The sequence below is a fragment of the Hippopotamus amphibius genome, chromosome 9 (assembly GCF_030028045.1).
Source record: "Hippopotamus amphibius kiboko isolate mHipAmp2 chromosome 9, mHipAmp2.hap2, whole genome shotgun sequence".
Taxonomy (NCBI): domain Eukaryota; kingdom Metazoa; phylum Chordata; class Mammalia; order Artiodactyla; family Hippopotamidae; genus Hippopotamus; species Hippopotamus amphibius.
Window position 1 is genome coordinate 50,014,908 of NC_080194.1, and position 12,262 is coordinate 50,027,169.

General features: G+C 34.7%; 1 protein-coding gene across 12 annotated transcripts in view; it reads right to left on the reverse strand.

Annotated features, from left to right (window-relative positions):
• Positions 1-12,262, reverse strand: part of YAP1 (Yes1 associated transcriptional regulator) — a 112,439-nt gene that overhangs the window by 12,518 nt on the left and 87,659 nt on the right. For 3 of the 12 annotated variants that reach the window (XM_057748251.1, XM_057748242.1, XM_057748243.1), the window contains 2 exons: positions 8,569-8,762; positions 5,710-5,757 (listed from right to left, as the gene is read on the reverse strand). In XM_057748251.1, the coding sequence (XP_057604234.1) occupies positions 5,710-5,757; positions 8,569-8,762 (242 nt within the window). The remainder of the gene's footprint in view (positions 1-5,709; positions 5,758-8,568; positions 8,763-12,262) is intronic. The other 9 variants (XM_057748252.1, XM_057748244.1, XM_057748245.1 and 6 more) reach the window with 3 other exon arrangements.

Genomic DNA, 12,262 nt, shown 5'->3' on the forward strand with positions numbered 1-12,262 from the left:
CAATTCCTTGTATTCTTAGCCAAGGATTGTGAATGTGAAAGTGAACACACTACATAAAATTAATAATTTTAGAAGTAAAATATTAAAAATTTGCTTGAGTTGTATAGACTTTTTGCTAGTGACTTTAGAGAAAAATATATGGAAAAGTATGAAATGTAGTTGAGTAATCTGAATTTTTTAATCAAAAATATTTCACAAACTTTCTCCATTATATGCATTTAAAAATAATGCCTGTATATATATGCATATACATATGTAGAATAAACCCATTCTATTGCGATAAAATAACTTTGTCAAAACACATTTTGGATGAATATGAACATTATTTTGTAACTGAGTAAATCTGGCATAGCTGTTTTAAAAATTAGCCTTGGGACATAATTGGATTGCCTACAAAAACTGATTTCAGTTGAAACATTTCATGTTGAAAGTTCTGTCTATCTCTAAGGAGTTTTTTTATCCCAAACAAATGTCTAAAATTAGAATACTGAGCTAAAAATACAAGTTCGTTAAGCTTCTCTTTTCCCAAAGGTAGTCAGAATAAATAGTTTGACAGACTTTCAAAAATGGAGAAGTAAGCAAGTTATAGGAAATTCAGCCAAAACTTATCATGCTTCTGTATTTCAAAGGTCAAACAGTTCTTTTAGAGTATTTGACTTTTTCTAAAGGAAGCAAGTATTTTTAGCTCATTTTCTTCTGTAATAATACAAAAATGTGGTGGCTTTTCCCATTGAGCTTATAAATCTTAGCTAATCTGGGACACATGTGGAGTCAGAGCTATCCTACAACTATAAGTAAAACTGATGGTCCCAGCTTGTCTGGAGGGAATTTGCCAGGACAGTTTATCAAGGAAAACATGATTTGCCTGGTTCATAGAGTGGACTTTTATGGACTCAGGATCCAGCCATGAGCCACTGGTCCTTTTTGTATTTCCTTCCCCTCATTTAAGTTAGCAGTATTATTTCTCATAGGGTAGAAAAAGACACTTTAAGATAGTATGTACCCGGTAGTAAAGTATTTTGGCCTCATATAAAATTGATGCTTTGGTTCACATCATTTAGAAAAATAAGGAGAAAGGCAATAGAAGAAGTCAGTAGTCTGGAAACATTTAGAACATCTCTAGGTTATTAAATTTTTAGAGTATCCAAGAGAAACGGAAGCATATGTCTATACAAAGTCAAAATTGAGAAACCAGTCAAACATCAATAAGTGAACAGATAAACAAATGTAGTATTTCCCTACAATGGAATGCTACTTAGCAATAAAAAGGAATGAACTATAGATACAACATGAATCTCAAAATAATTATGCTAAAGTGAAAAAGTTATGAATCCATTTATAGAAAATTCTATAAAATTAATGTCTCCTTTCTTAAAGCAATTTTATCTTCAGCAAATACTATGTAAGAGTGTCTCATTTCTGGATAATATATGGCACACAAGTGAAGGCTCTCCCCCCCACCCCCCATCAATTTATTTAAGGTAGGTTGGTTTAGTGAATAAAAATCCAAATTTAAAAATAAAGATTAACTCTAAAAATACATATCTTTTAAACAGCTTGTCTTAGTAATGGCAGCTTACGTCAACAATTTTAAAAACGTCAAAGAAAAAGCCATTTCTTCCAAGATAGGTCCTGCCATATCCCATTTTCCAACACAGCTTTAAACAGTCACAGAATATTTAATTATGTCAGAAGTTATTAAAACATTTAGCCAATGTTTAGAATGCTTTGTGTTTTTCAATATTTGTGCCATTTACCAAAGTATCTTCAACTTCAGAACAACCTTTTTGACTAAAAATCGTGTATATTTGAATTTAGGGATAGTTTTATGAACTATATGATAACCTTAAATTCTGAAAAGTGATATCCAAATAGATTTGCAGTTTGGTGTTCCCAGCATGATCCTGAGATGCAACACTCTGACAGATCTCTTTTGTAATTTATGCTACTTAATTATGGTCTCAATTAAAGTAATAAAGCTATTTACAGCACTGTTCAAATTACCATGACCTTAATGAATAAAACAAATGACTATGAGAGTATGCAGAGTGTGAAGTTAAATCTCCTGCCTGTTACACAAAGTTTTCAATGTGCCCATTAAAAATAAAATATTCATGGCAAAATACCTAAACAAATCTATGGTTTATTCACTATTAGGACTTCAAAAAGAAGAGAGAGAATTTTGGAAAAGGTATTAATTGGATTCTGAAATAGCTTTTCAAGTATCTGCTAACATAAAAGAGTTTGGAGGGAAAAAAAAAGCCAAAACTTTGCTATTATCAAATTCAGAAAAAAAAAAATTGTGGTGATTATTTTCACATGGCTCCGAACAGGGGTACTGTATTATTTTGCTTTACTTGACTAAAACTATGGACATGTGAATCTCTTCACCATTTCGGGCTAATAGTGTAGCAGCACAATTTCCTCAACACTAACACTGTGGGTTTCATTCTTCAGGAAACCAGTAACTGACCCTGGGGGGTGTGTATTTACTACTATCCATAAGGAATGGCCACTATACAACATTCATTAGTTGTAAAATATTTATAGCTATAATTTCTATGAAGAGTAAAGCAACTGTCTGCTTAGAAATAAACTTAAGTTATCTATACACAGCAGTCTTGTTCCTATTTTCTGTGTCGTTTCAAGAATTCTGATGAGGGCAGTTGGGAATGTGTTTTGACCTAGGCCTTATGAAGGAAATGGAGACTCTTAATCAGTAAAAGAGAAGGGGAAAAGCTCATGAGTGGAATCATGGCAATAAGACAGAGGAGGGCACTTGGCTGAAGGAAGGTAATTGGCTTAACCAGAATTGAGGGAGAGAAAGAAGACTATTGACCACAGACCATAAATGAGCTAGGCTGCAGAGTTCAGGCTTGATCTCATAGGTATTAGGGAACCACTGGTATCAAGAACCACATTCTTAAGCATAAGAGAAGGTAAAAACATTCACACTCAGGGGGAACTATCTTCCCTCAAAGTGTTAGTTTCAAAAGACTTTGAAACAGAAGCTTGGATAGGATCCTAACCCATTCTCTCCTCCAGTAACAGAGGAGAAACTGATGTATTAGAAAGTTATACAGAGAAAACTGAGCACTATATACATGCTCAATCTCACAGAGCAGAGACAATGTTTACAGTTTCAAAAGTTTTTTTTTAATTCTGAGACTAGAAATTGCTTTAGAAACACAAAAATAGTGAATAATGAAAATGAAATTTAAAAATTTAAAGCTCTATGAGAAGTTTTTTCAAAATTCTGCCAACAAATCCTAACAAATTAAGGTAACAGTTTCCATTTTTAACTAAGAAGATATACTAATGCCTTTTTTTTTTTTTTTTTTGGGCACACGGGCTTAGTTGCTCTGTGGCATGTGGGATCTTCCTGGAGCTGGGATCGAACCCGTGACCTCTGCATTGGCAGGCAGATTCTTAACCACTGCGCCACCTAGGAAGCCCCACTAATGCCTTTTAAAGTTGTCTTAATTTTTCAGAATTTTGTAGTAACCTTACCCATACTGACACTAGTTTACATGACCGAAACTCTTACAATACAGACATGTCTTGTTAATCCTATTCAGAAGTACTTAAAGAAGGCTTTTGAAACACGTAATTTGTAAACATTTTGGAGTCTGATACCTTTCCACAGGCCACAGCAAATGAGGCATATAATTACAAAATAATGCCACTGAATTCACGTTGCTTGTTAACTCACCTGTACTAATTTCTATTAGAAAAGTAAAAACAAACAAACAAAAACCAAAAACCCCCACAACTTTGAAAAGGAGTGCTTGGCACTCAAGTATTGAATGGATCCATAACTTTTTCTTCATTATTCCTTTTTACAGTCTGTTCTTTGAGACTGGAAAGCTCTTTCTGGCTTTCTTGATTATCCTGGTAACCTTATTTAAAGGCACCTTCAATTCACTTAAGATATGACCCTTCTTTGTGAAATCTTTCCTGACATCTACCTTAAGATAACATAGAAAATGTGTAGGATGAAAAAAACACAAATGCTCGCTTGATACAAATACCACCAGATTCCATGTATGTGAGCAACTCCAAATTTAGCCCTATACTGGAATTTCATATATTTTCACAATTGTGCCAGGTAAATGCATTGAAAACCGAATCGTACATAACAAGTCAATATTTCATTCTCCACATATGCGAAGTTGAGTTTACAAAACCTTTTATAAAACCTATCTCTTTCAGGTTTCCTGCTCTGGTTTAGCCATATCTAAGGAATCAACTCTGTAATTTTAATACCATACAAATTTAACAGAATTTTAATTTATAAGCCCTAACTTTTCTAAAGCTTTACTACTAAAAGAAGTATCTAAAAACTCCAGATAACTTTAATGAGCAATTGTTTACACTTATAGTGATGTATGAAATAAAGACCTGAAGGTATTTAACTTATTTATCAGATTTAAAGTTTAAGATCTCAGTAGGAAAAATAAAAAGGAAACAATTTCAAAACACTTTAACATGGAGAACTTTTTGGTTGATCCCAAATCTCACCTGAATTAATTTCTGCTCCTATGTTTCTACTTCATTTATCACAAATAAAAGTAATACTTCAGAGAAAAAGCAAGGAAAAATGTCTTCACTTTATAAAGATCCAATGCTATAGTGCTCTTCCCAGTCAAATGTGGTATTAGTGGGCCCTCACTATAAGAATGTCTGCTCTGCTTTAGCAAAGATAACGTTCATGAGTTATTCCCTTGATTTCTTGATTAAAGGAGGCATTTATGAGATAGACAAAGAAGAGAGTTTTTCCTCTCACAAAGTTAACTGGTCTCTATGAGGATTCTATTTGGTGCTCCAACGGACAAGCTAACAGCATCTAAAATGAGTGGAGTTCTGCTAATTCCCACTTCCACAGCTCATTCTAACACAATGCACTTATGAGCCTAGTGCAGAAGAGCTATATAGAATATGAGGTGTTTCATGGTTGCTTTTGCCCACCTGAGAAAATCACAACAATCCCCCAGCTCCTAATTCCTTCAAATCTGTGAACCCTGAACAAAGAGAATCTCTTTAGTTTCAAGAACGAGATTCTTTCCGTGAGTGAGATAAGTGCCTGTGTTACAGAAGGAAAAAAATGGCCACAATCTTTCCATCTAAATAATATACCTTCACAACCAGTGTTCCTTTGGGTTCACCAGGGAGAAATGCTGAAAAAGCCAACAAAGAAACCCAGAACAGTACTCAGGTAGATCCTTCTCTCTTCGGTTAATTTTAATATTGTTTCTTTGGAATGTCCAGTAAAAAAAAATTTCCTTTCCTAGTAGTATCATTATAATCCTTAATAAGCTTCCCTAAAGTAGCCTACCCAAGTAAATAATCTGTGCTACTGTTATTACTGTTCAAATTACTAATTCCTATAAATCACTGTAAGTACTATTTTAGGCTATGCAAATAAAAAATCAGGCACACTTCAAGGCTGACAGGGTGTATATACTACATATCAAATGTGGGGGAAAAAAGACCTCCACGGAGTCAAAATGAGTATTACTCTGGGAGGAGTGGGGAGGAAGCAGTTAGTGTAAACGTTCTGGGAAGAGCAATGTTAAGTATCGCGATAGAAATATGCCTCAAAGTTACTCTGGGCTAATCTTCAGTGAGGACGGGCCCCTGGAGCACAAATTTTTCTCTTTCCTAAGTTAATATCTGTTTTCAATGCTAAAACATCAGACAAGAGCCTACCTGACATTTTGGAGAATTTGCTGTGCTGGGATTGATATTCCGCATTGCCTAAGAGTGAAAAATAAGATGGATAAAAATTACTTTAAGCCACATAGTTTGGCTGTGTAGGCTGACTTACAAATTGTATCCAGACATATCACCATAGCACAGAATTCCCAAGCTAGCCCAAGAAGAAGCAGACTGAGGAGGACAGGAGCCTATGGACTCACCACATAACAAATGGAAACCTCAGAATTGTTGAACAGCATTGAGGATAGGACAGTAAGACTTTAAGTGTCAGGATTCAAATGAAATTTGATATTGGTCAGGTAGGATCTTTACTTCTGAGTATTAGATGCAGCAGGAAAAATATAATTTGATGTTTCAGTGATAAGAGAAACTGTCAATGGAAGAAGTTCACAGGAAGCCAAGACTTCAGATATACTGAATTTATACTGATTGCTAAAAAACAAAATCTTAAAAAATACACCATTAGTATAAGAATAGAGTAGGTCTGTCACTTCAACGAAAGAAAAGAAAACACAGTAGACAGTAAAGAAGAAACAAAGAAGTTACCTTTAAAGGAAGCTATTCTGTCCAGGACCCATCACCCAGAGTAAGAGTGAGAATAAGATTCAGAAAAATTCTTTAGAATAAAGAATTTTATAAGCAGCAGCATTTTGCCCACTGGGTGCGAAGGGGGTGGGGGAGAGCTGATCTACAGTAACAACAAAATGATGGATGGCCCATTCCTAGACTTTAACCTTTCTTATTAAAGTTTTGAAGGTCTTCAATCAATATGTGAAATTATATTTACTTACACCATCTAGTACTCAATAGCAACAAAATGAAGAGCAAGCAATGAAAACAGGCTGTGTAAAACATACCCTTAAATTGCTTTATTTCTTCTAATAGCTATATAACTATAATCTTGACGGTGCTACCTTGTTCCGATGATAAAGTTTTATTTAAATGAAAAATATCTTTCCTTTATAGTAATATGTTAAGAAGTCCGTCAGAGATACAGTAAACTTGTTAATGTGCTTCCTTTCTCTACCTTCTTAAAGGCAGAGGAGGGAATATTTCTTTCAAGACCGCTTCTTGACATCATATGCTTGCATCATCTCTCTTACTCACTTTTGGTATCAAGCACACTACAATTACACTGGCAGGTTACTGATAGCACAAACAGTTTATAGGTGTGCCTGTCTGAGAGTCCATTGCTTAGTTTAATTCTTAGGTACCAGTTCTTCAAATCCCAAATCAGAGTTCAAAATACATGTATCAAGTTCATGTATTTCCATTAACATTCAAATGACACTATTAAAATACAAGGTTCATGAAAAAAAGTACCTTGTTCAAATGTCTACATCCTGGGAATAAAAATGTAGAGTATAATGATATTTTTAATGCCTATACTTAGTAGGCTATGATTCAGGTGGGGAAAATAGTATAGATACATGTATTTCATGTTTGCAAACAGAGAGAATGTCTCCGGGAAGAAAAAAAACCACAAGAAACTGATAGCTATTTACATCCAGAAAAGAGAACTAGAGAAATGGAAAAGGAGATTTTATTGTCACTGTACTTTTACCTTTTGTACACTTTCAAAAATCACACCATGTTATTATCCAAAATATTTATATAAAAATTTTAAAATACACTGCTTTGATAAGATCACACCCCTAATATCTGAACTTACATTTCATCAGTCTGAAATAAGCTAAAGTAAAAATTTATTTTGAGATGAGGCATTATATATTCTTACAGCACATAAAGACCAACAGTATTTCTGAAAGAAAACTGATAGAAATGGTCGTAATGGTTTCCACTTCTCTAATGTTAGAAACTACCCTGCCCAACATGAAAAAATATCCATACGCAGGTAATTTTAAGGCATTTTGGGATCTTCTAAACTTAGGATAGCCTGTATTACATTTTAAATAAAACATCTTAGATTCAGCAATACTGAAACATATTTGTCATTTGATTGGTGTATTCCCCTAGACAAATAATTCACTTAAAGTAAAAGATGTTTCTCCCCAGGTGATGTCCCAGAGCTTCCCCCTTAGTGAAATCCTCAGGTATACAGTAGTATGCAATTCCATGCACAGACATACCTCGTTTTATTGCACTTTGCAAACATTGCAATTAAAAAAAAAAAACATATTAAAGGTTTGTGGCAACCCTGCGGCTAGCAAGTCTACCAGAGCCATTTTTCAACAGCATTTGCTCATTTCATGCCTTGGTGTCACATTTTGGTAATTCTCACAATAGTTCAGTCTTTTTCATTATTATTATATTTGTTATAGTAATCTGTGATCAGTGATCGTTGATGTTACTATTGCAAAAAGATGATGACTCACTGAAGGCTCAGGTGATGGTTAGCATTTTTAAGCAATCAAGTATTTTAAAATTAAGGTATGTACATTGTTTAAGACATAATACTGTTTATTGCACACTTAACAGACTACAGTTCAATGTAAACATTAACTTTTTTATGTACCAGGAAACCAAAAAATTCATGTGATTCACTTTATTGTAATACTCACTTTATTGTGGTGGTCTGGAAGTGACTGGCAATATCTCCGAGGTATGCCTGTATATTTGAGGAAAAGCACCCTTGCTTCCTTCGATTTTTGCTTGACTGCAATGAACATGGCCAAAACATCTCTTTGTGATACAGGTTTACAAGTTATAGCCCATGTGATCAAAGGCCAGTTAAGAAACTAAGACAGGGACAGAGCTGTACAGAATGTTTCTGTGTAACTCTAGTTTTAGTGAAACAACATTCCTCTGTAACTAATAAATGTCAAAATGAAACACGCCCAGCTTCTCATAGGAAAACAAAACCCCAAGAGTGGAAGGCTGGTCTCTAACCTGTGGCCTCACCTGCCGAAGCAGTTCTTGCTGCTTCAGTCGCAGTCTCTCTTTCTCCATCTGCAATTGCTGCAGCCGCATCTGTTGCTGCTGGTTGGAATTGCCACCACCCATGACTCCTCCCTGAGGGCTCTGGGGGGCCAGGGGTGGTGGCTGTTTCACTGGAGCACTTTGACTGATTCTCTGGTTCATGGCTGAAATGAAACAGAAGATCTATCCTAAAAAACTAGCAAAGAAAAGGGATATTTAGTTATTCAAAAGCCACTGGGGATATTCAACATATCCTTTTCTGTAGTAAGACTAGAAATAACCTAAAAACCCACCAATAATATAATAGTTACATTAATTTATTATTATTGTCATTATCATAAGATGCAAGGCATCCATAAGAGAAAAGAAACAAGTAGCTCTAATAGGCACTGACGTGGAACAGTCTAAGGCATACTAAGTTAAAAGCACTATACAGAACAGATAGTATTAAAAAAAAAGGGGGGGGGGGGAATATATACTACATGCATATCCAGAGAATATGATTTGAAGGACAGCCAAGAAGCAATTAACATCTGTTGGCTCTGGAGCTGGGGAACCGGATGACTAAAGGACTGAGTTCAAGAGAGATCTTTTCATAACTTTTAAAGTCTGAATAATGTGAATGCATTGCTTACTATATTATATTTAATTAAAAATAAATCTCTCAAAGTAACTGAGACAAAAGCATTCTACGCAGTAAAGTTCATCAAGATTATTAATCTCTAAATATAAGTCTAATAAATCAAGTAGCTTAAACGATCTGATGCATGCTCATAACAAATTAAGCCCACAAGAATCTGGATGGCATAGATGGGTCTCATTCAACACCACTGTACCCCCATACAGCCCAGGTAGGCATTGCTATTTTTTCAGTTTAACCTATAATACACCATTTGACAGTTACAAACAGACTGGATTCTTATACTAGTGAATTTCTGTCACTGATACAACACTGATCAAACTGTGGATTGTGGTAACCTCAGTGAACAGATGGAAGTTTTATTATGTAAACATGGCAGCAAGAATGATGTATCACCTTTTTAGACATATATTCAACTTTTTAAGGTGAAATTTCAGGTCACTGTTTTTACTAAATGTTTAATACAAACTGACCAAAGAAAACCTCTGGCCCAAATGACTTCACAAACACTTGAGGAAGAAATAATACTAATCTTATACAAACTTTTTCAGAGAACAGCAAAGAAGGAAACGTCACAACACTTTTGAAACCAGCATAGCCCTAATACCTTACAAGGACATTAAAACAAAGAAAAATTACATGTTACTCTCTCTCATGAACCTTGCTGCCAAAATCTGAAATGACATTCACTGACAGCTCTCGTGACTTACTGGCTCCCAGCCACATGGCAAAGTCCTTGTGGTGATTTTTCATGTGTCCTCTGCTGAAGACATAAAGGCCCCGCTTGGTAAATGCCAACTCTTCTTGGGGGCTACTTGAGCAAACCTCCCCCGCCTTTGCCAGAGTCTGCCATGTACATTAAGAATCATCTTCCTTCAGGGCACTACCCTGGGACTTCTGTCTACTGACATGTCCCACCTGACTGTAGTATTTTTATTTACAAATTCATATCTTCTCTTAGACTGGAGTGCCACAGGAGTGGGGAGAGTATCTTAATCATGTATGTATTCTCAGTGCCTAGACCAGCATCTTGGCACAAAACTTGTGCTGAAGAAACACTGAATTGTTTCTAAGTCAGTTGAGTATTCACTGAGGCAGAAATTTAATTATCTAAGATATGATAATATAGAAATCCTACCAATTTCCCCTTAGACCGACCAACTCCTTGATGAGGCAGCATAACATCGATATAGAACCCAGGATATTAGAAGCAAAATTACAGACCAACCCTCTCTTAGAATGCCTTAGTTCAACTCAACCTACTGAGATATTACTGTAAGGTGATGGTATTTCTGTTCTTACTTTTCCCCTCTATTTTTTCTGTATTTCTTTTTCTAACTTCTTGAATTGAACTTACTTAGTTTAAATCTTTCCTTAGAGCATTTAAGTCAATAAATTTACCTTTAAGTACTGTTTTTCCATGTCATAGAGTTGAAATAGTACCTAAAATTCATAATTGTTCTATTCTAAATATCTGTAATTTCTATTGTGATTTCCATTTAACCCATGAGTTATTTAGGAGTACACTTTAATGCTCTCAAGCATACATTTAAATTTTAAAAAGTAATTTCCATAAACAAATAGAAGCAGAAAAAATAGATTATGAATCTTCATGTAGTCATCACCCAGCTTCCCAATGATCCATACATAAACAATTTTTTTTACATCTATTCTCGACTTTCCCTCAATTATTTTCAAGCAAATATTATAGCATTTCATCCATAAAAAAATCTCAATATGTATCATTTGAGATTTTTGCTTAGATTCTTAGATCTTACAACTATTTTCTGTCTAATGCCGAAAAATTTGGTTCCAGTAACATTAACATGTATTATCCTCCTATACATACAAGTATTTCAAAACTACACAACTTATTATTAGTTATGATCAACAAAATGATTATTAAAAGGTTTGATTTCTGTGTCATTTTTTGAGCCTTAAGATATTTCATTAGGTGTATCAAGCCAAATCTCTGTGGTTAAGTGTCATCTGAAATAATTCTTTGTGTGATTTGGCCAACTCAATACACTGGTTCACTTGTGAAACTGTTATTTTGAATTTTAGACACTTGCTTTATTTACCACCCACCATCCTCCTGCCCCCAACAGTTTGTTTATTTTTTTTTTGTTTATTTTTAAAAATCTAAGCAAACACACAGATATAGTAGTATACTTCTTAGATATATGGCAGCATACTCTTAATACCTAACTTCACTTTGCCTTTTGGCTAATAACATATCCTTGAAATTACTCCAAAGTAGTATATAGAAGTTTTTTTTCCCCCTATTCAACTAACTTCCTATTAGGTACCACAGTTTTAATTAAAACCTGTATGTTTAATAGCTCGTAGAGCAAGTCTTTTCTTTTTTGAAGCTAAGTGTTTATTATTGGGATCTAATTTTATTGCTTTGTGGTTAAAAGAATCTGGTTTCTATACTGATTCTTGAAATCTGTGACTTGACATGTGGTCAATCCTTGCTTTTGTACCAGGCCAGGGCCAGTCAGCTGCACGCCTGGCTTTCACCATTGAGCCTGTTTCATGTATCTCTTTCTTTGTTCTTAACACATTGTGAGTTCCTGATATCCTACTGGCTGACTGGCCCCTAGCCCTGCCACTGCTCACTGCTTTGTGTGGTTTTATTTTCTGACCCACAGAGATCTTTTTTAAATTTATGACCCCAGTTATGTCTTTTTGGTTATCTCTTTTAAATGTTTTGCCTGGCAGAGCAGAGAAGGGATGTCAAAAAAAAAAAAAAAAAACATGACTCACTGCTTCATATTGTTCAAAGCCTTATTAATCTCTTGTATGGCCAAAAAAAAAATCACATTTATGAAATGTCTTTACAAAGAATAAATGGCTAAAACCTTAATAATTATGGCTTACATGGTTAATATTTTACAGGGGAATGGATAGAAAAAAAACCAAAAAAATTTAATAGCTAATATTTGCCAGTCAATAACCTCATTTAATACAATTGCTTGTATCTACCTGTCACCAACATTATTAGATGCACAATTGACAGGC